Genomic DNA, 26,146 nt, shown 5'->3' with positions numbered 1-26,146 from the left:
GGAGAGGGCCTAGAACAGAGCCCTGGGGGACACCAGTGGTGAGAGCACGTGGTGCGGAGACAGATTCTCGCCACGCCACCTGGTAGGAGCGACCTGTCAGGTAGGACGCAATCCAAGCGTGGGCCGCGCCGGAGATGCCCAACTCGGAGAGGGTGGAGAGGAGGATCTGATGGTTCACAGTATCAAAGGCAGCCGATAGGTCTAGAAGGATGAGAGCAGAGGAGAGAGAGTTAGCTTTAGCAGTGCGGAGCGCCTCCGTGACACAGAGAAGAGCAGTCTCAGTTGAATGACTAGTCTTGAAACCTGACTGATTTGGATCAAGAAGGTCATTCTAGGAGAGATAGCAGGAGAGCTGGCCAAGGACGGCACGTTCAAGAGTTTTGGAGAGAAAAGAAAGAAGGGATACTGGTCTGTAGTTGTTGACATCGGAGGGATCGAGTGTAGGTTTTTTCAGAAGGGGTGCAACTCTCGCTCTCTTGAAGACGGAAGGGACGTAGCCAGTGGTCAAGGATGAGTTGATGAGCGAGGTGAGGTAAGGGAGAAGGTCTCCGGAAATGGTCTGGAGAAGAGAGGAGGGGATAGGGTCAAGCGGGCAGGTTGTTGGGCGGCCGGCCGTCACAAGACGCGAGATTTCATCTGGAGAGAGAGGGGAGAAAGAGGTCAAAGCACAGGGTAGGGCAGTGTGAGCAGAACCAGCGGTGTCGTTTGACTTAGCAAACGAGGATCGGATGTCGTCAACCTTCTTTTCAAAATGGTTGACGAAGTCATCCGCAGAGATGGAGGAAGGGGGAGGAGGGGGAGGAGGATTCAGGAGGGAGGAGAAGATGGCAAAGAGCTTCCTAGGGTTAGAGGCAGATGCTTGGAATTTAGAGTGGTAGAAAGTGGCTTTAGCAGCAGAGACAGAAGAGGAGAATGTAGAGAGGAGGGAGTGAAAGGATGCCAGGTCCGCAGGGAGGCAAGTTTTCCTCCATTTCCGCTCGGCTGCCCGGAGCCCTGTTCTGTGAGCTCGCAATGAGTCGTCGAGCCACGGAGCAGGAGGGGAGGACCGAGCCGGCCTGGAGGATAGGGGACATAGAGAGTCAAAGGATGCAGAAAGGGAGGAGAGGAGGGTTGAGGAGGCAGAATCAGGAGATAGGTTGGAGAAGGTTTGAGCAGAGGGAAGAGATGATAGGATGGAAGAGGAGGGAGTAGCGGGGGAGAGAGAGCGAAGGTTGGGACGGCGCGATACCATCCGAGTAGGGGCAGTGTGGGAAGTGTTGGATGAGAGCGAGAGGGAAAAGGATACAAGGTAGTGGTCGGAGACTTGGAGGGGAGTTGCAATGAGATGAGTGGAAGAACAGCATCTAGTAAAGATGAGGTCAAGCGTATTGCCTGCCTTGTGAGTAGGGGGGGAAGGTGAGAGGGTGAGGTCAAAAGAGGAGAGGAGTGGAAAAAAGGAGGCAGAGAGGAATGAGTCAAAGGTAGACGTGGGGAGGTTAAAGTCACCCAGAACTGTGAGAGGTGAGCCATCATCAGTAAAGGAACTTATCAGGGGGTCAAGCTCATTGATGAACTCTCCAAGGGAACCTGGAGGGCGATAAATGATAAGGATGTTAAGCTTGAAAGGGCTGGTAACTGTGACAGCATGGAATTCAAAGGAGGCGATAGACAGATGGGTCAGGGGAGAAAGAGAGAATGTCCACTTGGGAGAGATGAGGATCCCAGTGCCACCACCCCGCTGACCAGAAGCTCTCGGGGTGTGCGAGAACACGTGGGCAGACGAGGAGAGAGCAGTAGGAGTAGCAGTGTTATCAGTGGTAATCCATGTTTCCGTCAGTGCCAAGAAGTCGAGGGACTGGAGGGACGCATAAGCTGAGATGAACTCTGCCTTGTTGGCCGCAGATCGGCAGTTCCAGAGGCTGCCGGAGACCTGGAACTCCACGTGGGTCGTGCGCGCTGGGACCACCAGGTTAGAGTAGCAGCGGCCACGCGGTGTGAAGCGTTTGTATGGTCTGTGCAGAGAGGAGAGAAGAGGGATAGACAGACACATAGTTGACAGGCTACAGAAGATGCTACGCTAATGCAAAGGAGATTGGAATGACAAGTGGACTACACGTCTCGAATGTTCAGAAAGTTAAGCTTATGTTGCAAAAAATCTTATTGACTAAAATGATATAGTACTGCTGGCTGGTGAAGTAGGCTAGCTAGCAGTGGCTGCGTTGTTGACTTTGTTTGAAAGTGTAGCTGGCTAGGTAACCTCTAACTGGCTAGATAACCTCGATAATTACTCTAAACTACACAATTATCTTGGATACAAAGACAGCAAAGACAACTATGTAGCTAGCTAACACTACGCTAATCAAGTCGTTCCGTTGTAATGGTAGGTACCACGTTCATCTGTACAAACAATAGTACGCAAGTATAAACACCATGGGACCACGCAGCCGTCATACTGCTTAGGAAGGAGATGCATTCTGTCTCCTAGAGATGAACGTACTTTGGTGCGAAAAGTGAAAATCAATCCCAGAACAACAGCAAAGAACCTTGTGATGCTGGAGGAAACAGGTACTAAAGTATCTATATCCACAGTAAAACTAGTCCTATATCGACATAACCTGAAAGGCCGCTCAGCAAGGAAGAAGCCACTGCTCCAAAACCGCCATAAAAAAGCCAGACTACGGTTTGCAACTGCACATGGGGAGAAAGATCGTACTTTTTGGAGAAATGTCCTCTGGTCTGATGAAACAAAAAAAGGGGGATGCTTGCAAGCCGAAGAACACCATCCCAACCGTGAAGTATGGGGGTGGCAGCATCTGTTAAAATATATGTTGTCACTTTAAAAAGTGACATTATCCAAATGTGGCAGCATCATGTTGTGGGGGTGCTTTGCTGCAGGAGGCACTGGTGCACTTCACAAAATAGATGGCATCATGAGGGAGGAAAATTATGTGCATATATTGAGGCAACATCTCAAGACATCAGTCAGGAAGTTAAAGCTTGGTCGCAAATTGGTCTTCCAAATGGACAATGACCCCAAGCATACTTCCAAAGTTGTGGCAAAATGGCTTAAGGACAACAAAGTCAAGGTATTGGAGTGGCCATCACAAAGCCCTGACCTCAATCCCATAGATGTCAGGTGGAATGGGCCAAAATTCATCCAACTTATTGTGGGAGGCTTGTGGAAGGCTACCCAAAACGTTTGACCCAAGTTAAACAATTTAAAGGCAATGCTACCAAATACTAATTGACTGTATGTATACTTCTGACCCAGTGGGAATGTGATGAAATAAATAAAAGCTAAAATGAACCATTCTCTCTACTTTTATTCTGACATTTCACATTCTTATAATAAAGTGGTGATCCTAACTGTCAGGAATTGTGAAAAACTGAGTTTAAATGTATTTGGCTAAGGTTTATGTAAACTTCCGACTTCAACTGTACATAATATGGAAACGAGCAAACAAAGCACGAGAAAAAAATCTACATTTTACATCTATTAATCCGTTGGTGTGTGTTGAAGCTACGAACCCATAGTCTCATCTCTTCCAGGCTTTTGGGAGGGAGCAGGGACAATGAACTTGTCATAGCAGATGTAAGCAAAGTCCCTATGCGCTCTGGCAGCTTTCATGGCTGGGAAGAGTTCTTTCCTCTTCTGGCGCACAACTTCAGGGTAGTCCTCATTGAGGAAGATATACGTTCCTCTTAAGTTCTTGGCTTTTTCCAGAACAGCTACCTTGTCAGGTCGTCCATTCTTTTTTTAGTTGACTCGACCAGTATTTTGACAAAACACTTTAAGCTATTTTCTTGTTTTAATAACTGCGTGTAGAACTATTTTTGTTTGTTTAAAAGATCCCTCACCTGTGATAGACACCCCTGTCCTTAACGGTACTTCCGCCGGCTTTGGTCTTTGTCATGGTAGCAACGTAGGTTACACTGTTACTCCTTGCAGTTCGAGACAGTTCAGGTCAGGTCACAGGGAAGTTTGAAAACAACAACCACAAACTGCAGGGATCTATACAGCCACAGGCCCGGGACAATCCACTGTCCCGGCCACAATGGCTAACTGTGTCGCGGGCTGCGTTCAAGCCCTCAAGAAAACCCTGCTAGTCTAGCTGCTACGCCAAACAGTTCCTCAGACCCGGCCATGGTAGGCAGGATCACTGGATAGATGGTAGATTTCCCAGCAACCGATGCCAACCGCGTCGCGGGATCCAAACTCAAGAGGTAGCGAGCTAGTAACCAAACTTTAAAAACTTTCCAAAACAACAAACCGAGCTCTCCCTTGTTCGGTGTGTGGTGGAAATTCAACACCAGGAAAGTGAAGTCAATATTAAACAAATCACTCTCAATTATCAGTTAACTGGAGAGGTTATAACAAACTCTGCACACTCAGTACAGGTCAGAAGTTCCTCCAGGGCGGTCCCTTAAGTTATCTTATATTCTGTTTACACAGACAAGCTATATTTGCTTGATTTACATTATTAATTATTCATCATTTCCTGCATGACTGACCAATACCTCACAAGGCTTCTTCTCTCCAAGCTGAGACCTTGAAACTGAGATACCCCTTTTGGTTCCCAGACCAATGTTCTTGGCGTACTGCCAAATTGCTTATAGAGTGATTGTGAGGATTCCTCCCATGCGCAATCAATCAGTCAATTGCATGAACCCAGCCAAATTGGTTGTTAGAAAAGCAGCATTTATGCTAAACATATGATCTGTGTACAATCTGATACAGACAGACATTTTCCCTCACACACTTTCAGCAGGAAGTGAACAGCGATGACAGAAACGGGGAGGCTTTTGCAGAAGAAGGGAGACATACTTTTGGTAGCTAGCTTTCAATAATGTATGAATATGACCCGACTAGCTAAAATACCTGCTAGCTAATGTTAGCTCGCTAGCATTTGAGGGCTGATAACCAAACAACATGACTGACTCTGTTCTCATGAAATTAGTGTAGTGCAAAAATAAATGAAGGATCCAGCTTTGGTGGTAATTCCTGTCCTATCTGGCTACTGTGGTGCTGCTTGTCCATGTGCTAGCTAATCTCAACAAACTCAGGCAAGCTAACAGGAACAAACCCAGACGTTTCAGCATTCAGCAGTGATCAGCTGGTGGTTGCATACAGTAGTAACAGCGTCACCAGCCCAAATCTAATCAGGCTAGCCCCAGTTGTGAAACTTGTCTGCGCTGGCCCGTGTTTCCTCCGACCCAGATGGAATTTGGTCCTGACTTAAAGTGCCAATGGAAACGGTGTGTGTGTGTTCCCAGGTGTCTCTGGGTCTGGCTGCGTCTCCTCTGACCAACCTGGAGGCTGTCCGGCTGTTCTGTCGCTGCGCTGCATTGGGCGTAACCGTTGGTTACCTTTACACCTTGTCCTTCTACGCCACCTGTTTGGTTGCCACAGGTTACCTGGAGACAGGGTACAGACACGGGTGTTTCTGCCGCCGTGTCCCCAAGAAGGGAGCGCTGGACACCAAGCCACGCTGGTACCGCTGTCTCATGTACACACGCTACCAGGATGAGACACACTCACAAACTCACTCACACACACCCAACTCTACACACACACACACACCTAATGCAGCGCACGCCTACACACATACAGAAAATCCTGCACACACACACGCTCACACACACACTCCCAACACTACACACACACATGATCATACACCTAACACTACACACGCTCACACACACACTCCCAACACTACACACATACATGCTCACACACACATTCCAAATACACGCACCCCAACCACCATCTCTGAACTGCGACCCCAGGACTCACACTTGTTGCTAGGCTGCGTGCAGCGTTGCTATGGAGACTGGATCACCAACACCTATGTGAAGCCCTTCATGGTTCTGCTCTACCTCGTATACATCTCCTTTGGCCTGATGGGCTTCCTACAGGTAACACACACACACACACACACACACACACACACACACACACACACACACACACACACACACACACACACACACACACACTACTGACTCTACTGACTTTACTGACTCTACTAACTACTAACTATGCTGACTTCTAACTCTACTGACTACTAACTAATAACTCTACTGACTCTACTAACTCTACTGACTACTTACTAATAACTCTACTGACTCTACTAACTCTACTGACTACTTACTAATAACTCTACTGACTCTACTAACTCTACTGATTACTAACTCTACTGACGACTAACTAATAACTCTACTGACTACTTACTAATAACTCTACTGACTACTAACTATGCTGACTTCTAACTCTATTGACTACTAACTCTACTGACCACTGACTCTACTAACTCTACTGACTAATAACTCCACTGACTACTAACTCTACTGATTACTAACTCTAATAACTCTACTGACTACTAACTCTACTGACTACTAAGTCAAATAACTATACTGACTACTAACTCTACTAACTCTACTCACTGCTAACTTTATTAACTACTACACTACTAACTCTACTGACTACTAACTCTACTGGCTACTAACTCTAATAACACTGCTGACTACTAACTCTACTGACTACTAAGTCAAATAACTTTACTGACTACTAACTCTACTGACTGCTAACTCTACTAACTCTACTGACTACTAACTCTACTGGCTACTAATTCTACTAACTTTAATAACTCTACTGGCTACTAATTCTACTCATTTTAATAACTATACTGATTAGTAACTCTACTAATTCTACTGGCTACTAACTCTGCTAACTCTACTGGCTACTAACACTACTACACTACTAACACGACTGACTACTAACTCTACTGGCTACTAACTCTAATAACACTGCTGACTACTAACTCTACTGACTACTAAGTCAAATAACTTTACTGACTACTAACTCTACTGACTGCTAACTCTACTAACTCTACTGACTACTAACTCTACTGGCTACTAATTCTACTCATTTTAATAACTATACTGATTAGTAACTCTACTAATTCTACTGGCTACTAACTCTACTAATTCTACTGGCTACTAACTCTGTTAACTCTACTGGCTACTAACTCTACTAACTCTGTTAACTCTACTGACTACTAACTCTACTACAATACTGACTCGACTGACTACTAACTATACCGAGTACTAACTCTAATAACTCTACTGACTACTAACTCTACTGACTACTAATTCTACTAACTGTTAACTCTACTGACTACTAACTCTACTGACTACTAATTCTACTAACTGTTAACTCTACTGACTACTAACTCTACTGACTACTAACTCTACTGACTAATAACTCTACTAACTGTTAACTCTACTGACTACTAACTCTACTGACTACTAACTCTACTGGCAACTAACTCTACCGACTACTAACTCTACTGGCTACTAACTCTACTGACTACTAACTCTACTGACTAATAACTCTGCTGACTACTAACTCTACTGGCTACTAACTCTACTGGCTACTAACTCTACTGACTACTAACTCTACTGGCTACTAACTCTACTGACTACTAACTCTACTGACTACTAACTCTACTGACTAATAACTCTACTGACTACTAACTCTACTGGCTACTAACTCTACTGGCTACTAACTCTACTAATGCTACTGACTACTAACTCTGCTAACTCTACTGGCTACTAACTCTACTGGCTACTAACTCTAATAACTCTACTGATTACTAACTCCACTAATGCTACTGACTACTAACTCTACTGGCTACTAACTATACTGGCTACTAACTCTAATAACTCTACTGCTTACTACTACCTCTACTAACTCTACTAACAACTAACTCTGTTAAATCTACTGGCTACTAACTCTACTGACTACTAACTCTACTAACAACTAACTCTACTGTTAACTCTACTGGCTACTAACTCTAATAACTCTACTGATTACTAACTCTACTAATGCTACTGACTACTAACTCTGCTAACTCAACTGGCTACTAACTCTACTGGCTACTAACTCTACTGGCTACTAACTCTACTGATTACTAACTCTACTAATGCTACTGACTACTAACTCTGCTAACTCTACTGGCTACTAACTCTACTAACAACTAACTCTGTTAACTCTACTATCTCTACTGACTACTAACGTTAATCATTTGACTATCTCTGCTAACTCTGCTGACTACTAACGTTAATAATTCTACTAACTCTGCTGACTACTAACGTTAATAATTCTACTAACTCTGCTGCCTACTAACGTTAATAATTTGACTAACTCTACTGACTACTAATGTTAATAATTCTACTAACTCTGCTGACTACTAACATTAATAATTCTACTAACTCTACTGACTACTAACTCCACTAACTCTACTGACTACTAACGTTAATAATTCTACTAACTCTACTGACTACTAACATTAATAATTCTACTAGCTCTACTGACTACTAACGTTAATAATTCTACTAACTCTACTGACTACTGACGTTAATAATTCTACTAACTCTGCTGACTACTAACATTAATAATTCAACTAACTCTACTGACTACTAACGTTAATAATTCCACTAACTCTGCTGACTACTAACGTTAATAATTCTACTAACTCTGCTGACTACTAATTCTACTAACTCTGCTGACTACTAACTCTACTGACTACTAACATTAATAATTCTACTAACTCTACTGACTACTAACGTTAATAATTCTACTAACTCTACTGACTACTAACGTTAATAATTCTACTAACTCTACTGACTACTAACGTTAATAATTCTACTAACTCTGCTGACTACTAACGTTAATAATTCCACTAACTCTACTGACTACTAACGTTAATAATTCCACTAACTCTGCTGACTACTAACATTAATAATTCCACTAACTCTGCTGACTACTAACGTTAATAATTCTACTAACTCTGCTGACTACTAACGTTAATAATTCTACTAACTCTGCTGAATACTAACGTTAATAATTCTACTAACTCTGCTGACTACTAATTCTACTAATTCTACTGACTACTAACGTTAATAATTCTACTAACTCTACTGACTACTAACGTTAATAATTCTACTAACTCTGCTGACTACTAACGTTAATCATTCTACTAACTCTGCTGACTACTAACGTTAATAACTCTACTAACTCTGCTGACTACTAACGTTAATAATTTGACTAACTCTACTGACTACTAACTCTACTAACTCTACTGACTACTAACTCCACTAACTCTACTGACTACTAACGTTAATCATTTGACTAACTATACTAACTCTGCTGACTACTAACGTTAATAATTCCACTAACTCTACTGACTAATAACATTAATAATTCTACTAACTCTGCTGACTAATAACGTTAATAATTCTACTAACTCTGCTGACTACTAACTCTACTAACTCTACTGACTACTAACGTTAATAATTCTACTAACTCTGCTGACTACTAACGTTAATCATTCTACTAACTCTGCTGACTACTAACTCCACTAACTCTGCTGACTACTAACGTTAATAATTCTACTAACTCTACTGACTACTAACGTTAATAATTCTAGTGACTAATAACATTAATAATTCTACTAACTCTGCTGACTACTAACGTTAATAATTCTACTAACTCTGCTGACTACTAACTCCACTAACTCTACTGACTACTAATGTTAATCATTCTACTAACTCTACTGACTACTAACATTAATAATTTGACTAACTCTGCTGACTACTAACTCCACTAACTCTACTGACTACTAACGTTAATAATTATACTAACTCTGCTGACTACTAACGTTAATAATTTGACTAACTCTACTGACTACTAACGTTAATAATTCTGTTAACTCTACTGACTACTAACTCTACTAACTCTACTGACTACTAATTCTACTAACTCTACTGACTACTAATTCTACTACCTCCACTGACTACTAACTCTACTAACTCCACTGACTACTAATTCTACTAACTCCACTGACTACTAATTCTACTAACTCTACTGACTACTAATTCTACTAACTCCACTGACTACTAATTCTACTAACTCCACTGACTATTAATTCTACTAACTCCACTGACTACTAATTCTACTAACTCTACTGACTACTAATTCTACTAACTCCACTGACTACTAATTCTACTAACTCCACTGACTACTAATTCGACTAACTCCACTGACTACTAATTCGACTAACTCCACTGACTACTAACTCTACTAACTCCACTGACTACTAATTCTACTAACTCTACTAACTCCACTGACTACTAACTCTACTAACTCCACTGACTACTAACTCTACTAACTCCACTGACTACTAATTCTACTAACTCCACTGACTACTAACTCTACTAACTCTACTGACTACTAATTCTACTAACTCCACTGACTACTAATTCTACTAACTCCACTGACTACTAATTCTACTAACTCCACTGACTACTAACTCTACTAACTCTACTGACTACTAATTCTACTAACTCTACTGACTACTAATTCTACTAACTCCACTGACTACTAATTCTACTAACTCCACTGACTACTAATTCTACTAACTCCACTGACTACTAATTCTACTAACTCCACTGACTACTAATTCTACTAACTCCACTGACTACTAACTCTAATAACTCCACTGACTACTAACTCTACTAACTCTACTAACTCCACTGACTACTAATTCTACTAACTCCACTGACTACTAATTCTACTAACTCCACTGACTACTAACTCTACTAACTCCACTGACTACTAATTCTACTAACTCTACTGACTACTAATTCTACTAACTCCACTGACTACAAATTCTACTAACTCCACTGACTACTAATTCTACTAACTCCACTGACTACTAATTCTACTAACTCCACTGACTACTAATTCTACTAACTCCACTGACTACTAACTCTACTAACTCCACTGACTACTAATTCTACTAACTCTACTGACTACTAACTCTACTAACTCCACTGACTACTAATTCTACTAACTCCACTGACTACTAACTCTACTAACTCTACTGACTACTAATTCTACTAACTCCACTGACTACTAATTCTACTAACTCCACTGACTACCTATTCTACTAACTCTACTGACTACTAACTCTACTAACTCCACTGACTACTAATTCTACTAACTCCACTGACTACTAACTCTACTAACTCCACTGACTACTAATTCTACTAACTCCACTGACTACTAATTCTACTAACTCCACTGACTACTAATTCTACTAACTCCACTGACTACTAACTCTACTAACTCTACTGACTACTAATTCTACTACAATACTGACTACTAATTCTACTAACTCCACTGACTACTAATTCTACTAACTCTACTGACTACTAACTCTACTAACTCCACTGACTACTAACTCTACTAACTCCACTGACTACTAATTCTACTAACTCCACTGACTACTAATTCTACTAACTCCACTGACTACTAATTCTACTAACTCCACTGACTACTAACTCTACTAACTCTACTGACTACTAATTCTACTACAATACTGACTACTAATTCTACTAACTCCACTGACTACTAATTCTACTAACTCTACTGACTACTAACTCTACTAACTCCACTGACTACTAACTCTACTAACTCCACTGACTACTAATTCTACTAACTCCACTGACTACTAATTCTACTAACTCCACTGACTACTAACTCTACTAACTCTCCTGACTACTAATTCTACTAACTCTACTGACTACTAATTCTACTAACTCCACTGGCTACTAACTCTACTAACTCTACTGACTACTAATTCTACTACAATACTGACTACTAATTCTACTAACTCCACTGACTACTAATTCTACTAACTCTACTGACTACTAATTCTACTAACTCCACTGACTACTAACTCTACTAACTCCACTGACTACTAATTCTACTAACTCTACTGACTACTAATTCTACTAACTCCACTGACTACTAATTCTACTAACTCTACTAACTCTACTGACTACTAATTCTACTAATTCTACTAACTCCACTGACTACTAATTCTACTAATTCTACTAACTCCACTGACTACTAATTCTACTAACTCCACTGGCTACTAATTCTACTAACTCCACTGACTACTAATTCTACTAACTCTACTGACTACTAACTCTAGTAACTCCACAGACTACTAATTCTACTAATTCTACTAACTCTACTAACTCTACTGACTACTAATTCTACTAACTCCACTGACTACTAATTCTACTAACTCCACTGGCTACTAATTCTACTAACTCTACTGACTACTAATTCTACTAACTCCACTGACAACTAATTCTACTAATTCTACTAACTCCACTGACTACTAATTCTACTAACTCCACTGACTACTAATTCTACTAATTCTACTGACTACTAACTCTACTAACTCCACTGACTACTAACTCTACTAACTCTACTGACTACTAATTCTACTAACTCTAGTAACTCCACAGACTACTAATTCTACTAATTCTACTAACTCTACTACTCTACTGACTACTAATTCTACTAACTCTACTAACTCTACTGACTACTAATTCTACTAACTCCACTGACTACTAACTCTACTAACTCTACTGACTACTAATTCTACTAACTCTACTGACTACTAACTCTAGTAACTCCACAGACTACTAATTCTACTAATTCTACTAACTCTACTAACTCTACTGACTACTAATTCTACTAACTCTACTGACTACTAATTCTACTAACTCCACTGACTACTAATTCTACTAACTCCACTGGCTACTAATTCTACTAACTCTACTGACTACTAATTCTACTAACTCCACTGACTACTAATTCTACTAACTCCACTGACTACTAATTCTACTAATTCTACTGACTACTAACTCTACTAACTCCACTGACTACTAACTCTACTAACTCTACTGACTACTAATTCTACTAACTCTAGTAACTCCACAGACTACTAATTCTACTAATTCTACTAACTCTACTACTCTACTGACTACTAATTCTACTAACTCTACTAACTCTACTGACTACTAATTCTACTAACTCCACTGACTACTAACTCTACTAACTCTACTGACTACTAATTCTACTAACTCTACTGACTACTAACTCTAGTAACTCCACAGACTACTAATTCTACTAATTCTACTAACTCTACTAACTCTACTGACTACTAATTCTACTAACTCTACTTACTACTAATTCTACTAACTCCACTGACTACTAATTCTACTAACTCTACTAACTCTACTAACTCTACTGACTACTAATTCTACTAACTCTAGTAACTCCACAGACTACTAATTCTACTAATTCTACTAATTCTACTAACTCTACTGACTACTAATTCTACTAACTCTACTAACTCTACTGACTACTAACTCTACTGACTACTAACTCTAACTCCACAGACTACTAATTCTACTAAGTCTAAGCTCTAACAGTTATTAAGAATATATCTAATATATAATATCATGTGTGTTGCAGGTGAGCCAGGGCTCGGAGCCCAGTTCTCTGGTTGCTCTGGATACAGGGACGTCCTTGTATGCTCGCGCCCAGCAGCGCTACTTCTCCTCCTACACTCCTGTGATTGGCTTCTATGTCTATGAGAGCGCCCCCTATTGGAACACCTCGGTACAGCGAGACCTGCTGGAGTACGCTGAAGGTACTGACCTCTGACCTTTAACCCTAACTCTAACCCTGCTGGAGTAGCTAAAGGCACTGACCTCTGACCTTTAACCCTAACTCTAACTCTAACCCTGCTGGAGTAGCTAAAGGTACTGACCTCTGACCTTTAACCCTAACTCTAACTCTAACCCTGCTGGAGTAGCTAAAGGCACTGACCTCTGACCCCTAACCCTAACCCAGTCTTTTCAAAACTTGGTCCTGGGGACCCCAAGGGGTGCATGTTTTGTTTTTTGCTGTAGCGCTACACAGCTGATTCAAATGATCAACTCATCATCCAGCTTTCATTATTTGAATCAGCTGTGTAGCGCTAGAGCAAAAACCCGATTCCCTCAAAGCTAATGGTCTTCTTTAAATCTCTTTTAAACCCGATTCCCTCAAAGCTAATGGTCTTCTATAAATCTCTTTTAAACCCGATTCCCTCAAAGCTAATGGTCTTCTTTAAATCTCTTTTAAACACGATTCCCTCAAAGCTAATGGTCTTCTATAAATCTCTTTTAAACCCGATTCCCTCAAAGCTAATGGTCTTCTATAAATCTCTTTTAAACCCGATTCCCTCAAAGCTAATGGTCTTCTATAAATCTCTTTTAAACCCGATTCCCTCAAAGCTAATGGTCTTCTATAAAACTCTTTTAAACACGATTCCCTCAAAGCTAATGGTCTTCTTTAAATCTCTTTTAAACCCGATTCCCTCAAAGCTAATGGTCTTCTTTAAATCTCTTTTAAACCCGATTCCCTCAAAGCTAATGGTCTTCTATAAAACTCTTTTAAACACGATTCCCTCAAAGCTAATGGTCTTCTTTAAATCTCTTTTAAACCCGATTCCCTCAAAGCTAATGGTCTTCTTTAAACCTTTTTTAAACCCGATTCCCTCAAAGCTAATGGTCTTCTTTAAATCTCTTTTAAACCCGATTCCCTCAAAGCTAATGGTCTTCTTTAAATCTCTTTTAAACCCGATTCCCTCAAAGCTAATGGTCTTCTTTAAACCTCTTTTAAACCCGATTCCCTCAAAGCTAATGGTCTTCTTTAAATCTCTTTTAAACCCGATTCCCTCAAAGCTAATGGTCTTCTTTAAACCTCTTTTAAACCCGATTCCCTCAAAGCTAATGGTCTTCTCACAATCGTTGTTGTAAGAATCGGACCAAAATGCAGCGTGGTTTGGGTTCATCATCTTTTATTATGCGAACCGGCACAAAAACAATAAAGAGCAAAGAAACGATCGTGCAGATTTGTCGTTGCTCAAAGGCAACAATACAAAAACAAGATCCCACAGGTGGGAAAAAGCTGCCTAAATATGATCCCCAATCAGAGACAACGATAGACAGCTGCCTCTGATTGGGAACCATACCAGGCCAACCTAGAAGTAAAGAAACTAGAATTCCCACCCTTGTCACACCCCGACCTAACCCCGAAATAGAGAATAAAGGATCTCTAAGGTCAGGGCGTGACAGGTCTTCTTTAAATCTCTTTTAAAAACACGTTTTCAGGAACTTGCTTTCGATTGATTGTTTTGATTGATTGTCAAGTGATTTAAAGTAATCAAATAAATTAACAATCAAATCAAATACATTTTTATTTGTCACTTGCCGAATGCAACAGGTAGACCTTAATGTGAAATGTTACTTACGATCCCTTAACCAACAATGCAGAGTTTAAAAAAAATAAGCTAAAGGAAAAATAGTTACACAATAAAGTAACAATAACGTGGCTATATACAAGGGGTACCGGTACCGAGTCATTGTGCAGGGGTACAGGCTAGTCGAGGGAATATGTACATGTAGGTAGGGGTAAAGTGACTATGCATAGATAATAAACAGAAAGTAGCATGACACAGAAATGCTATGACACCACCTGGTATAGAGGTCCTGGATGGCAGGGAACTTGGCCTCAGTGATGGACTGGGCCGTACACACTATCCTCTGTAGCTCCTTGTGGTTGGATGCCGAGCAGTTACCGTACCAAACAGTGATGCAACCAGTCAGGATGCTCTTGATGGTGCAGCTGTAGAACTATTATTATATTGTATGAAAAGTGCTGTATAAATATTACTATTGGTACATGAATATAATTGTTATTATTGTTGAAGGGTTCCAGCGAATCAGCTGGCTGGAAAGCTACCTGGATTACCTGAGGGAACGGAACCTCACCACTACCAGCCAATCACGTGATAGCTTTACGCGGATGCTCCGCCTCTCCTTCCTTCGCCAGCCGCAATTCGCTCATTTTGCCGATGACATCATCTTCGCTGAGCGCGATGAAGGGGAGGAGCCAGAGATGGCAGCATCACGTGTCTTCCTGGTTGCCAAGACAACAGAGAACAAGAGGGAGGAGATGTCCGTCCTATTGGACACACTGAGACGTCTGTCTCTGACATCACGCGTCCGCTTTCTCATCTTCAACCCCTCCTTCGTCTACCTGGACAGGTGGGACGGGAGTGTGTGTGTGTGTGTGTGTGTGTGTGTGTGTGTGTGCGTGTGCTGGTGTGCGTGTGCGTGTGTGTGTGTGTGTGTGTGTGTGTGTGCGTGTGCATGTGCGTGTGCGTGTGTGTGTGTGTGTGTGTGAGAGAGAAGAGAGGAGAGAGTCTCAACTGATCTTTCTGTCTCTCCTCCTCTTTCCCTCTCCCCCCTCTACCTGTCTTTCTGTCTCTCTCCTCTTTCCCTCTCCCTCTCTACCTGTCTTTCTGTCTCTCTCCTCTTTCCCTCTCCCCCCTCTACCTGTCTTTCTGTCTCTCTCTCCTCTTTCCCTCTCCCTCTCTACCTGTCTTTCTGTCTCTCTCTCCTCTTTCCTTTCTGCCCCTCTCTTCCTCTCTCTCCTCTTTCCCTCTCGCTCTCTAACTGTCTTTCTGTCTCTCTCCTCTTTCCCTCTTCCCCCTCTCTACCTGTCTTTCTGTCTCTCTCCTCTTTCCCTCTCCCCCCTCTACCTGTCTTTCTGTTTCTCTCCTCCTCTTTCACTCTTCCCCCTTCTCTACCTGTCTTTCTGTCTCTCTCTCCTCTTTCCCTCTCCCTCTCTACCTGTCTTTCTGTCTCTCTCCTCTTTCCCTCTCCCCCCTCTACCTGTCTTTCTGTCTCTCTCTCCTCTTTCCCTCTCCCTCTCTACCTGTCTTTCTGTCTCTCTCTCCTCTTTCCTTTCTGCCCCTCTCTTCCTCTCTCTCCTCTTTCCCTCTCGCTCTCTAACTGTCTTTCTGTCTCTCTCCTCTTTCCCTCTTCCCCCTCTCTACCTGTCTTTCTGTCTCTCTCCTCTTTCCCTCTCCCCCTCTACCTGTCTTTCTGTTTCTCTCCTCCTCTTTCACTCTTCCCCCTTCTCTACCTGTCTTTCTGTCTCTCTCTCCTCTTTCCCTCTCCCTCTCTACCTGTCTTTCTGTCTCTCTCTCCTCTTTCCCTCTCCCCCTCTCTAACTGTCTTTCTGTTTCTCTCCTCCTCTTTCCCTCTTCCCCCTTCTCTACCTGTCTTTCTGTCTCTCTCCTCTTTCCCTCTCGCTCTCTAACTGTCTTTCTGTCTCTCTCCTCTTTCCCTCTTCCCCCTCTCTACCTGTCTTTCTGTCTCTCTCCTCTTTCCCTCTCCCCCCTCTACCTGTCTTTCTGTTTCTCTCCTCCTCTTTCACTCTTCCCCCTTCTCTACCTGTCTTTCTGTCTCTCTCTCCTCTTTCCCTCTCCCTCTCTACCTGTCTTTCTGTCTCTCTCTCCTCTTTCCCTCTCCCCCTCTCTAACTGTCTTTCTGTTTCTCTCCTCCTCTTTCCCTCTTCCCCCTTCTCTACCTGTCTTTCTGTCTCTCTCCTCTTTCCCTCTCCCCCTCTACCTCTCTCTCCTCCTCTTTACCTCTCCCCCCCTCCTATTTCCCCCTCTCTTTCCTGCTCTTTCCCTCTCTTCCCACTCTACCTCTCTCTCCTCTTTCCCTCTCCCCCTCTCTACCTCTCTCTCCTCTTCTTTCCCCCCCTCTCTGTCTCTCGCTCCTCCTCTTTCCCTCTCCCCCCTCTCTACCTCTTCCCCTTCCCCTCTACCTGTCTTTCTGTCTCTCTCCTCCTCCCACCCCTCTCTACCTCTCTCTCCTCTTCTTTCCCTCTACCCCCTCTCTACCTGTCATTCTACCTCTCTCTTTCCCTCCCCCCTCTCCTCCTCTTTCCCTCTCCCCCTCTACCTCTCTCTCCTCCTCTTCACCTAACCCCCCTCTCTACTTCTCCCCGCCTCTTTCCCTCTCCCCCTCTACCCCTCTCTCTTCTTTCTCTCTCCCCATCTCTACCTCTCTTTCTGTCTCTCCACCTCTTTCCCTCTCACCCCCTCTCTCTCCTTCTTTGTATCTTCCTTTCTCTCTCTGTTTCTCTGTTTCTCTCCCCCTCTCTCTGTTTCTCTCCTCCTCTCTCTGTTTCTCTTTTTCTCTCCTCCTCTCTCTGTTTCTCTGTTTCTCTCCTCCTCTCTCTGTTTCTCTCTTTCTCTCCTCCTCTCTCTAGGTATGCTACAGCGGTGAGCTCTCCTCTGCGCCACTCCCTGATGGCGGTGTTGTTCCTGCTGGGTCTGTCGTCTCTAGCGGTGGTGGAGCCCCTAGTGGCAGTGTGGCTCAGTCTCACCCTCCTCTCTGTCCAGTTTGGTGTTCTGGGCTTCATGACTCTGTGGGGCGTGGAGCTCGACTGCGTGTCTGTGTTATGTCTGATTTCAGCACTGGGTCACTCTGCAGACTGCTGTGGTCCTCTACTGGCCACCTTCTCCTCTGGCCGGGGGGACAGCCGGACCGTGTGGGTCAGACTGGCGTTGGAGAGACATGGCGTCCCCTCTCTACAGACGTTGATCTGCTACACCGCAGCGCTGCTCCCTCTGGCCGCCGTACACTCCAACCTTACACGCTCGCTGTTCCGTTGCCTAGTGCTGACGGCGTTCTGTTCAGCGCTACATGCCTTGGCCTTCCTGCCAACGCTGCTCACCTTCCTGCCACCCACCAAGAAGACAGGAAGTAGACAGGGAGACAGGGGGGAAGGGGAGGGGCTTAGAGAGGAAGTGGAGTGTGTGGAGATGGTTGACAGCACCAGGGTGGTCGACCAGATCACCACCGTCTGACCAACAGGATGTGATGTCAGAGGTTTTGATGGGGTCACTGAGGATATGTTACCATGGCTACTGGCCTCTGTTGGCTGACACCTCACGGGGTGTAGCCAATCAGAGCAAGGAATCAACATGTTGCGTTTTCACATAGAGAGAGAGAGAGAGAGAGAGAGAGAGAGAGAGAGAGAGAGAGAGAGAGAGAGAGAGAGAGAGGGTGAGAGAGAGAGGGTGAGAGAGAGAGGGTGAGAGAGAGAGAGAGGGTGAGAAAGTCAGATGAGAGACAGGCAGGGAGAGAGAAAGAAAGTGGAAGGGAGAAAAAGTCAGAGGGAGAGGTAGAGAGAAAGAGAGTGAGACACAGAGTGAGACAAAGAGGGTGGAGTAAGATAGAGAGAAAATGGAGAGGTGCTTTGTTTCCATGGTTACTCTCTTCTTGCCTCTTGTTGCAGTGTCATACAGTTATCAGGACATGCCCCCCCCCATTTTTTGCAGTCTGTATCTACTGCAGACTGGATCTACTGCAGTTTGGATCTACTGCAGTCTGGATCTACCACAGTCTGGATCTACTGAACACTGGATCTACTGCAGACGGGATCTACTGAACACTGGATCCACTACAGTCTGGTTCTACTGCAGACTGGATCTACTGCAGACTGGATCTACTGAACACTGGATCTACTGCAGACTGGAACTACTGCAGTCTGGATCTACTGCACACTGGATCTACTGAACACTGGATCTACTGCAGACTGGATCTACTGCGCACTGGAGCTACTGCAGTCTGGATCTACTGCAGACTGGATCTACTGCACACTGAATCTACTGCAGTCTGGATCTACTGAACACTGGATCTACTACAGTCTGGATCTACTGAACACTGGTTCTACTGCAGACTGGATCTTCTGCAGTCTGGATCTACTGAACACTGGATCTTCTGCAGTCTGGATCTACTGCACACTGGATCTACTGAAGACTGGATCTACTGAACACTGGATCTACTGCAGTCTGGATCTACTGAACACTGGATCTACTGAACACTGGATCTACTGCAGACTGGATCTACTGCAGTCTGGATCTACTGCAGTCTGGATCAACTGAACACTGGGTCTACTGCAGACTGGGTCTACTGCAGACTGGGTCTACTGCAGTCTGGATCTACTGAACACTGGATCTACTGCAGACTGGATCTACTGCAGAATGGATCTACTATGGTCTCACAGAGACTTTGACGTCAATAAGAGTTTCCTGTATCAAGGGAGGAAAGGTTTTAGTGATGTCAGAAACCCTTCATGAACTATTGTCCAATCAGAGACTTCTAACCCTGTATGAGAGGGATGTCAGTCAGTTGTCATAGTAACTAATGACCTGTGGAACACTGTGTATGTTACATTCACCGGGGAATCATCTGTTTATCCCAAACTCCAAAAAATACTGTATCACAGGTAAAAGAGGACCAGTGATACCGTATAGAGCTCCAGAGTGGAGGTGTCATAATACCCATAAAACCTGGTGGTCAAACAGGGAAATGGTTCAAATAGTTTTTCCACCATTCATTTTTCTCATAGGGAATTTAGAAACACTTATAATGAGGGCTATGTTTCATGTAGGCTTACCCTGGCGTGACGTTTTGATAACCATGTAAAGACAAGATGACTTTAAGCATGTAGGCTTACCCTGGTGTGACGTTTTGATAACCATGTAAAGACAAGGTGACTTTAAGCATGTAGGCTTACCCTGGTGTGACGTTTTGATAACCATGTAAAGACAAGGTGACTTTAAGCATGTAGGCTTACCCTGGTGTGACGTTTTGATAACCATGTAAAGACAAGGTGACTTTAAGCATGTAGGCTTACCCTGGCGTGACGTTTTGATAACCATGTAAAGACAAGGTGACTTTAAGCATGTAGGCTTACCCTGGTGTGACGTTTTGATAACCATGTAAAGACAAGGTGACTTTAAGCATGTAGGCTTACCCTGGTGTGACGTTTTGATAACCATGTAAAGACAAGGTGACTTTTAGCAATATATTAGGCTCTATTTACTCTCAGATTCAAATAAAATGCTAATCAGCATCAAAGATGCACGTCATCTCTAGCGGACACATTTGCTAACAGGTATTGTGTCAATTTAAAACTTATACAAGACCGTTCACAGAATTGTCCATTTAAAGAAATATATCCTATGTATTCATTACTACATTTAGCCAACATTAGATATTTAACCCAGAGATTTGTACCTTTGCCTCGATTTGGCAGTCTCATCCAGATCATCATGGCCTTTGTAGTTCTTTATGATAGCCACATTAGCAGCTAATAAGCATTTCATTTTGGGGGGGGGTTAATATATTGATAAAAGTCACCTTGTCCTAGAGAGATCAGTTCAGAAAAAGTCACTCCAGGGTAGGCCTACACAGCCCTTTAAGTGTTTCTAGATCCCCTATGGGAAAAATGAATGGTGGAAAAACAACTGGAACCATTCCTCTGTTTGACTTGTAGGTTTTATGGGGGTTATGACTTATACTGTGGTACTCTATCATTAAGCAGTAAGGCACGAGGGGATGTGGTATATGGCCAATATGCCACGGCTAAGGGCTGTACTTATGCACGACACATTGCGGAGGCATAGACACAGCCCTTAGCCGTGGTATATCTTCCATATACCACAAGCTGCCTTATTGCTATTATAAACTGGCTACCAACATAATTAGAGCAGTAAAAATACATGTTTTGTCATACCTGTGGTATACGGTCTGATATTCCACGGCTGTCAGCCAATCAGCATTCAGGGCTCGAACCACCCAGCTTATTACAGCTAACAGAGGAGCAGTGATACGTATTACAGATAATAGAGGACCAGTGATAGTATTACAGGTAATAGAGGACCAGTGATACCATATTACAGGTAATAGAAGAGCAGTGATACAGTTTTACAGGTAATAGAGGAGCAGTGCTGTACTGTATGTATTACAGCTAACAGAGGAGCAGTGATACCATATTACAGGTAATAGAGGAGCAGTGATAGCATATTACAGGTAATAGAGGAGCAGTGATAGCATATTACAGGTAACAGAGGAGTAGTGATACCATATTACAGGTAATAGAGGAGCAGTGATAGCATATTACAGGTAACAGAGGAGTAGTGATACCATATTACAGGTAATAGAGGAGCAGTGATAATATTACCGATAATAGAAGAGATGTGATAGTATTACACATAATGGAGGATCAGTGAAACTCTGTTACAGGTAATAGAGGAGCAGTGATGTACGGCATGTATTACAGATAATAGAGGAGTAGTGATAGTATTACAGATAATAGAGGAGCAGTGATAATGTGTTACAGGTAATAGAAGAGCAGTGATACAGTATTACAGGTAATAGAGGAGCAGTGATGCCGTATTACAGTTAATAGAAGAGCAGTGATAGTATTACAGATAATAGAGGAGTAGTGATAGTATTACAGATAATAGAGGAGCAGTGATAGTATTACAGGTAATAGAGGAGCAGTGATACAGTATTACAGGTAATTGAAGAGCAGTGATACAGTATTACAGGTATTAGAGGAGCAGTGATGTACGGCATGTATTACAGATAATAGAGGAATAGTGATAGTATTACAGATAATAGAGGAGCAGTGATACAGTATTACAGGTAATAGAGGAGCAGTGATGCCGTATTACAGTTAATAGAAGAGCAGTGATAGTATTACAGATAATATAGGAGCAGTGATGCCGTATTACAGATAATAGAGGAGTAGTGATAGTATTACAGGTAATAGAGGAGCAGTGATACAGTATTACAGGTAATTGAAGAGCAGTGATACAGTATTACAGGTATTAGAGGAGCAGTGATGTACGGCATGTATTACAGATAATAGAGGAATAGTGATAGTATTACAGATAATAGAGGAGCAGTGATAATGTGTTACAGGTAATAGAAGAGCAGTGATGTACAGCATGTATTACAGATAATAGAGGAGTAGTGATACAGTATTACAGGTAGTAGAAGAGCAGTGATACAGTATTACAGGTAATAGAGGAGCAGTGATGCCGTATTACAGTTAATAGAAGAGCAGTCATAGTATTACAGATAATAGAGGAGTAGTGATAGTATTACAGGTAATAGAGGAGCAGTGATGTATGGCATGTATTACAGATAATAGAGGAGCAGTGATGTACGGCATGTTTTACAGATAATAGAGGAGCAGTGATAGTATTACAGATAATAGAGGAGTAGTGATTCAGTATTACAGATAATAGAAGAGCAGTGATACAGTATTACAGGTAATAGAGGAGCAATGATACCATATTACAGGTAATAGAAGAGCAGTGATACAGTTTTACAGGTAATAGAGGAGCAGTGCTGTACTGTATGTATTACAGCTAACAGAGGAGTAGTGATACTGTATTACAGATAATAGAGGAGCAGTGATACCATATTACAGATAATAGAAGAGCAGTGATAGCGTATTACAGGTAATAGAGGAGCAGTGATACCATATTACAGGTAATAGAAGAGCATTGATACAGTTTTACAGGTAATAGAGGAGCAGTGCTGTACTGTATGTATTACAGCTAACAGAGGAGCTGTTACGATTGTCTATTTCGTCCTCCTCATCGGACGAGGAGAGGCGAGAAGGATCGGACCAATATGCAGAGTGGTAAGTGCTCATGATGATTTATTAAAACCGAAATGAACACTGAAATACAAAAACAATAAACGATGTGCAGAAAACCGAAACAGTACCGTGTGGTGAAAAAACACTAACACGGCAACAAACACCCACAAAACACACGTGAAACCCAGGCTGCCTAAGTATGATTCTCAATCAGGGACAACGATTGACAGCTGCCTCTGATTGAGAATCATACCAAGCCGAACACAAAATCCCAACATAGAAAATCACACATAGACAACCCACCCAACTCACGCCCTGACCATACTAAATAAATACAAAACAAGGGAAAACAGGTCAGGAACGTGACAGGAGCAGTGATACTGTATTACAGATAATAGAGGAGCAGTGATAGCATATTACAGCTAACAGAGGAGTAGTGATACCATATTACAGGTAATAGAGGAGCAGTGATAGTATTACAGATAGAAGAGCAGTGATAGTATTACAGGTAATAGAAGAGCAGTGATAGTATTAGAGACAGCAGAGGAGAAGTGCTGTACGGTATGTATTACAGGTAACAGAGGGGCAGTGCTACCATATTACAGGTAATAGAGGAGCAGTGATGTACGGTATGTATTACAGCAAACAGAGGAGCAGTGATACCATATTACAGGTAATAGAAGAGCAGTGATACCATATTACAGGTAATAGAAGAGCAGTGCTGTACTGTATGTATTACAGCTAACAGAGGAGCAGTGATACCGTATTACAGATAATAGAGGAGCAGTGATACTGTGTTACAGGTAATAGAAGAGCAGTGATACAGTATTACAGATAATAGAGGACCAGTGATGTTCGGCATGTATTACAGATAATAGAGGAGCAGTGCTGCCGTATTACAGTTAATAGAAGAGCAGTGATAGTATTACAGGTAATAGAGGAGCAGTGATGTACGGCATGTATTACAAATAATAGAGGAGCAGTGATAGTATTACAGATAATAGAGGAGTAGTGATACAGTATTACAGGTAATAGAGGAGCAGTGATGTACGGCATGTATTACAGATAATAGAGGAGCAGTGATAGTATTACAGATAATAGAGGAGCAGTGATAATATGTTACAGGTAATAGAAGAGCAGTGATACAGTATTACAGGTAATAGAGGAGCAGTGATGTACGGCATGTATTACAGATAATAGAGGAGCAGTGATGCCGTATTACAGTTAATAGAAGAGCAGTGATAGTATTACAGGTAATAGAAGAGCAGTGATAGTATTACAGGTAATAGAGGAGCAGGGCTGTACGGTATGTATTACAGCTGACAGAGGAGCAGTGCTACCATATTACAGGTAATAGAGGAGCAGTGATACCATATTACAGGTAATAGAGGAGCTGCTGCAGAGCTAATAATTATGATTATGGAGTCAAAAATATTCGAAATACTTTACAGACTTACAGCAACAACAGGAAAATCTGTACTCAGAAATCAGACTAATGAATAAAATGAAATGTTTTTGAATCCTAAATCGACCCTTAGCCCCTGTTTCATAGGCCTATGCACTCCAGTATTCCAGTGCGGTACTGTATATAACCCTATTCTTTACATAGTGCACTACTTTTGGCCTGAACTCTGGATTAGGGACTTCTACAGGGATCTGTCTTGTGTTCTGTTGATGTTTCTGTTGGCTAGAAGAATAAAGACACACATGTTTCTTGGGTCTCGGTGTCTTTTAGTGTGTGGCGGACACTCACACACACACACCCTAGTGTAGACTAGAGGATGTGATGGCCTCGGGTACCTTGTGTTGTTTGTATTCAGTTGTGATGTCACATTCATACTGCAGACTGGAGGGAAAAGAGAAACGAGCATCTACCGTTTGGATCACTTCTCTACCGGTTGGATCACTTCTCTACCGGTTGGATCACTTCTCTACCGGTTGGATCACTTCTCTACCGGTTGGATCACTTCTATCAATCTAACTCTTCATATTAATGCACCTCACTTTGTCTGTACATTACCTCTCTCTCTCTCTCTCTTTGTCTTCCTCTCTCACGTTCTCTAGCTGTCTCTCTCTCTCTCTGTCTACCTCTCTCACGTTCTCTAGCTGTCTCTCTCTCTGTCTTCCTCTCTCACGTTCTCTAGCTGTCTCTCTCTCTGTCTTCCTCTCTCACGTTCTCTCTCTCTCTCTCTCTTTGTCTTCCTCTCTCACGTTCTCTAGCTGTCTCTCTCTCTGTCTACCTCTCTCACGTTCTCTAGCTGTCTCTCTCTCTCTGTCTTCCTCTCTCACGTTCTCTAGCTGTCTCTCTCTCTGTCTACCTCTCTCACATTCTCTAGCTGTCTCTCTCTCTCTGTCTACCTCTCTCACGTTCTCTAGCTGTCTCTCTCTCTGTCTACCTCTCTCACGTTCTCTAGCTGTCTCTCTCTCTCTGTCTTCCTCTCTCACGTTCTCTAGCTGTCTCTCTCTCTGTCTACCTCTCTCACATTCTCTAGCTGTCTCTCTCTCTCTGTCTACCTCTCTCACGTTCTCTAGCTGTCTTTCTATCTCAAATCAAATTGTTTGTCACATACACGTGTTTAACAGATGTTATTTGTCACATACACGTGTTTAACAGATGTTGTTTGTCACATAGACGTGTTTAACAGATGTTGTTTGTCACATACACGTGTTTAGCAGATGTTATTGCGGGTGTAGCGAAATGTTTGTGTTTGTAGCTCCAACAGTGCGGTAATATCGAACAATTCACAACAAACACACAATATAAAGTAAAAGAATGGAATTAAGAATATATAAATATTTGGACAAGCAATGTCAGAGCGGTATAGACTAAGATACAGTAGAATAGGATAGAATACAGCTGAAGTCAGAAGTTTACATACACTTAGGTTGGAGTCATTAAAACTCGTTTTTCAACCACTCCACACATTT

At 42.4% G+C, this 26,146-nt stretch overlaps 1 protein-coding gene and 1 long non-coding RNA gene across 2 annotated transcripts in view; both read left to right on the top strand.

The window, feature by feature from the left end:
• Nucleotides 1–20,375, top strand: part of LOC139531447 (patched domain-containing protein 1-like) — a 93,393-nt gene extending 73,018 nt beyond the window's left edge. Inside the window, exons 9-12 of the mRNA XM_071327897.1 lie at nucleotides 5,254–5,895; nucleotides 13,379–13,556; nucleotides 15,663–15,999; nucleotides 18,020–20,375. Of these exons, the coding sequence (XP_071183998.1) occupies nucleotides 5,254–5,895; nucleotides 13,379–13,556; nucleotides 15,663–15,999; nucleotides 18,020–18,620 (1,758 nt within the window). The 3' untranslated portion in view covers nucleotides 18,621–20,375. The remainder of the gene's footprint in view (nucleotides 1–5,253; nucleotides 5,896–13,378; nucleotides 13,557–15,662; nucleotides 16,000–18,019) is intronic.
• A 73-nt stretch (nucleotides 20,376–20,448) lies between these two features.
• LOC139531446 (uncharacterized) lies at nucleotides 20,449–24,937 on the top strand. The gene is made up of 2 exons (XR_011666362.1): nucleotides 20,449–22,530; nucleotides 22,599–24,937. It is a non-coding gene; the product is annotated as an uncharacterized lncRNA (long non-coding RNA).
• Nucleotides 24,938–26,146: the final 1,209 nt, after the last annotated feature.

The sequence above is a fragment of the Salvelinus alpinus genome, chromosome 10 (genome assembly GCF_045679555.1).
Source record: "Salvelinus alpinus chromosome 10, SLU_Salpinus.1, whole genome shotgun sequence".
In the NCBI taxonomy this organism is placed as follows: Eukaryota; Metazoa; Chordata; class Actinopteri; order Salmoniformes; family Salmonidae; genus Salvelinus; species Salvelinus alpinus.
The sequence above is the reverse complement of the archived record's forward strand: the minus strand, read 5'-3'. Positions and strand labels throughout refer to the sequence as shown.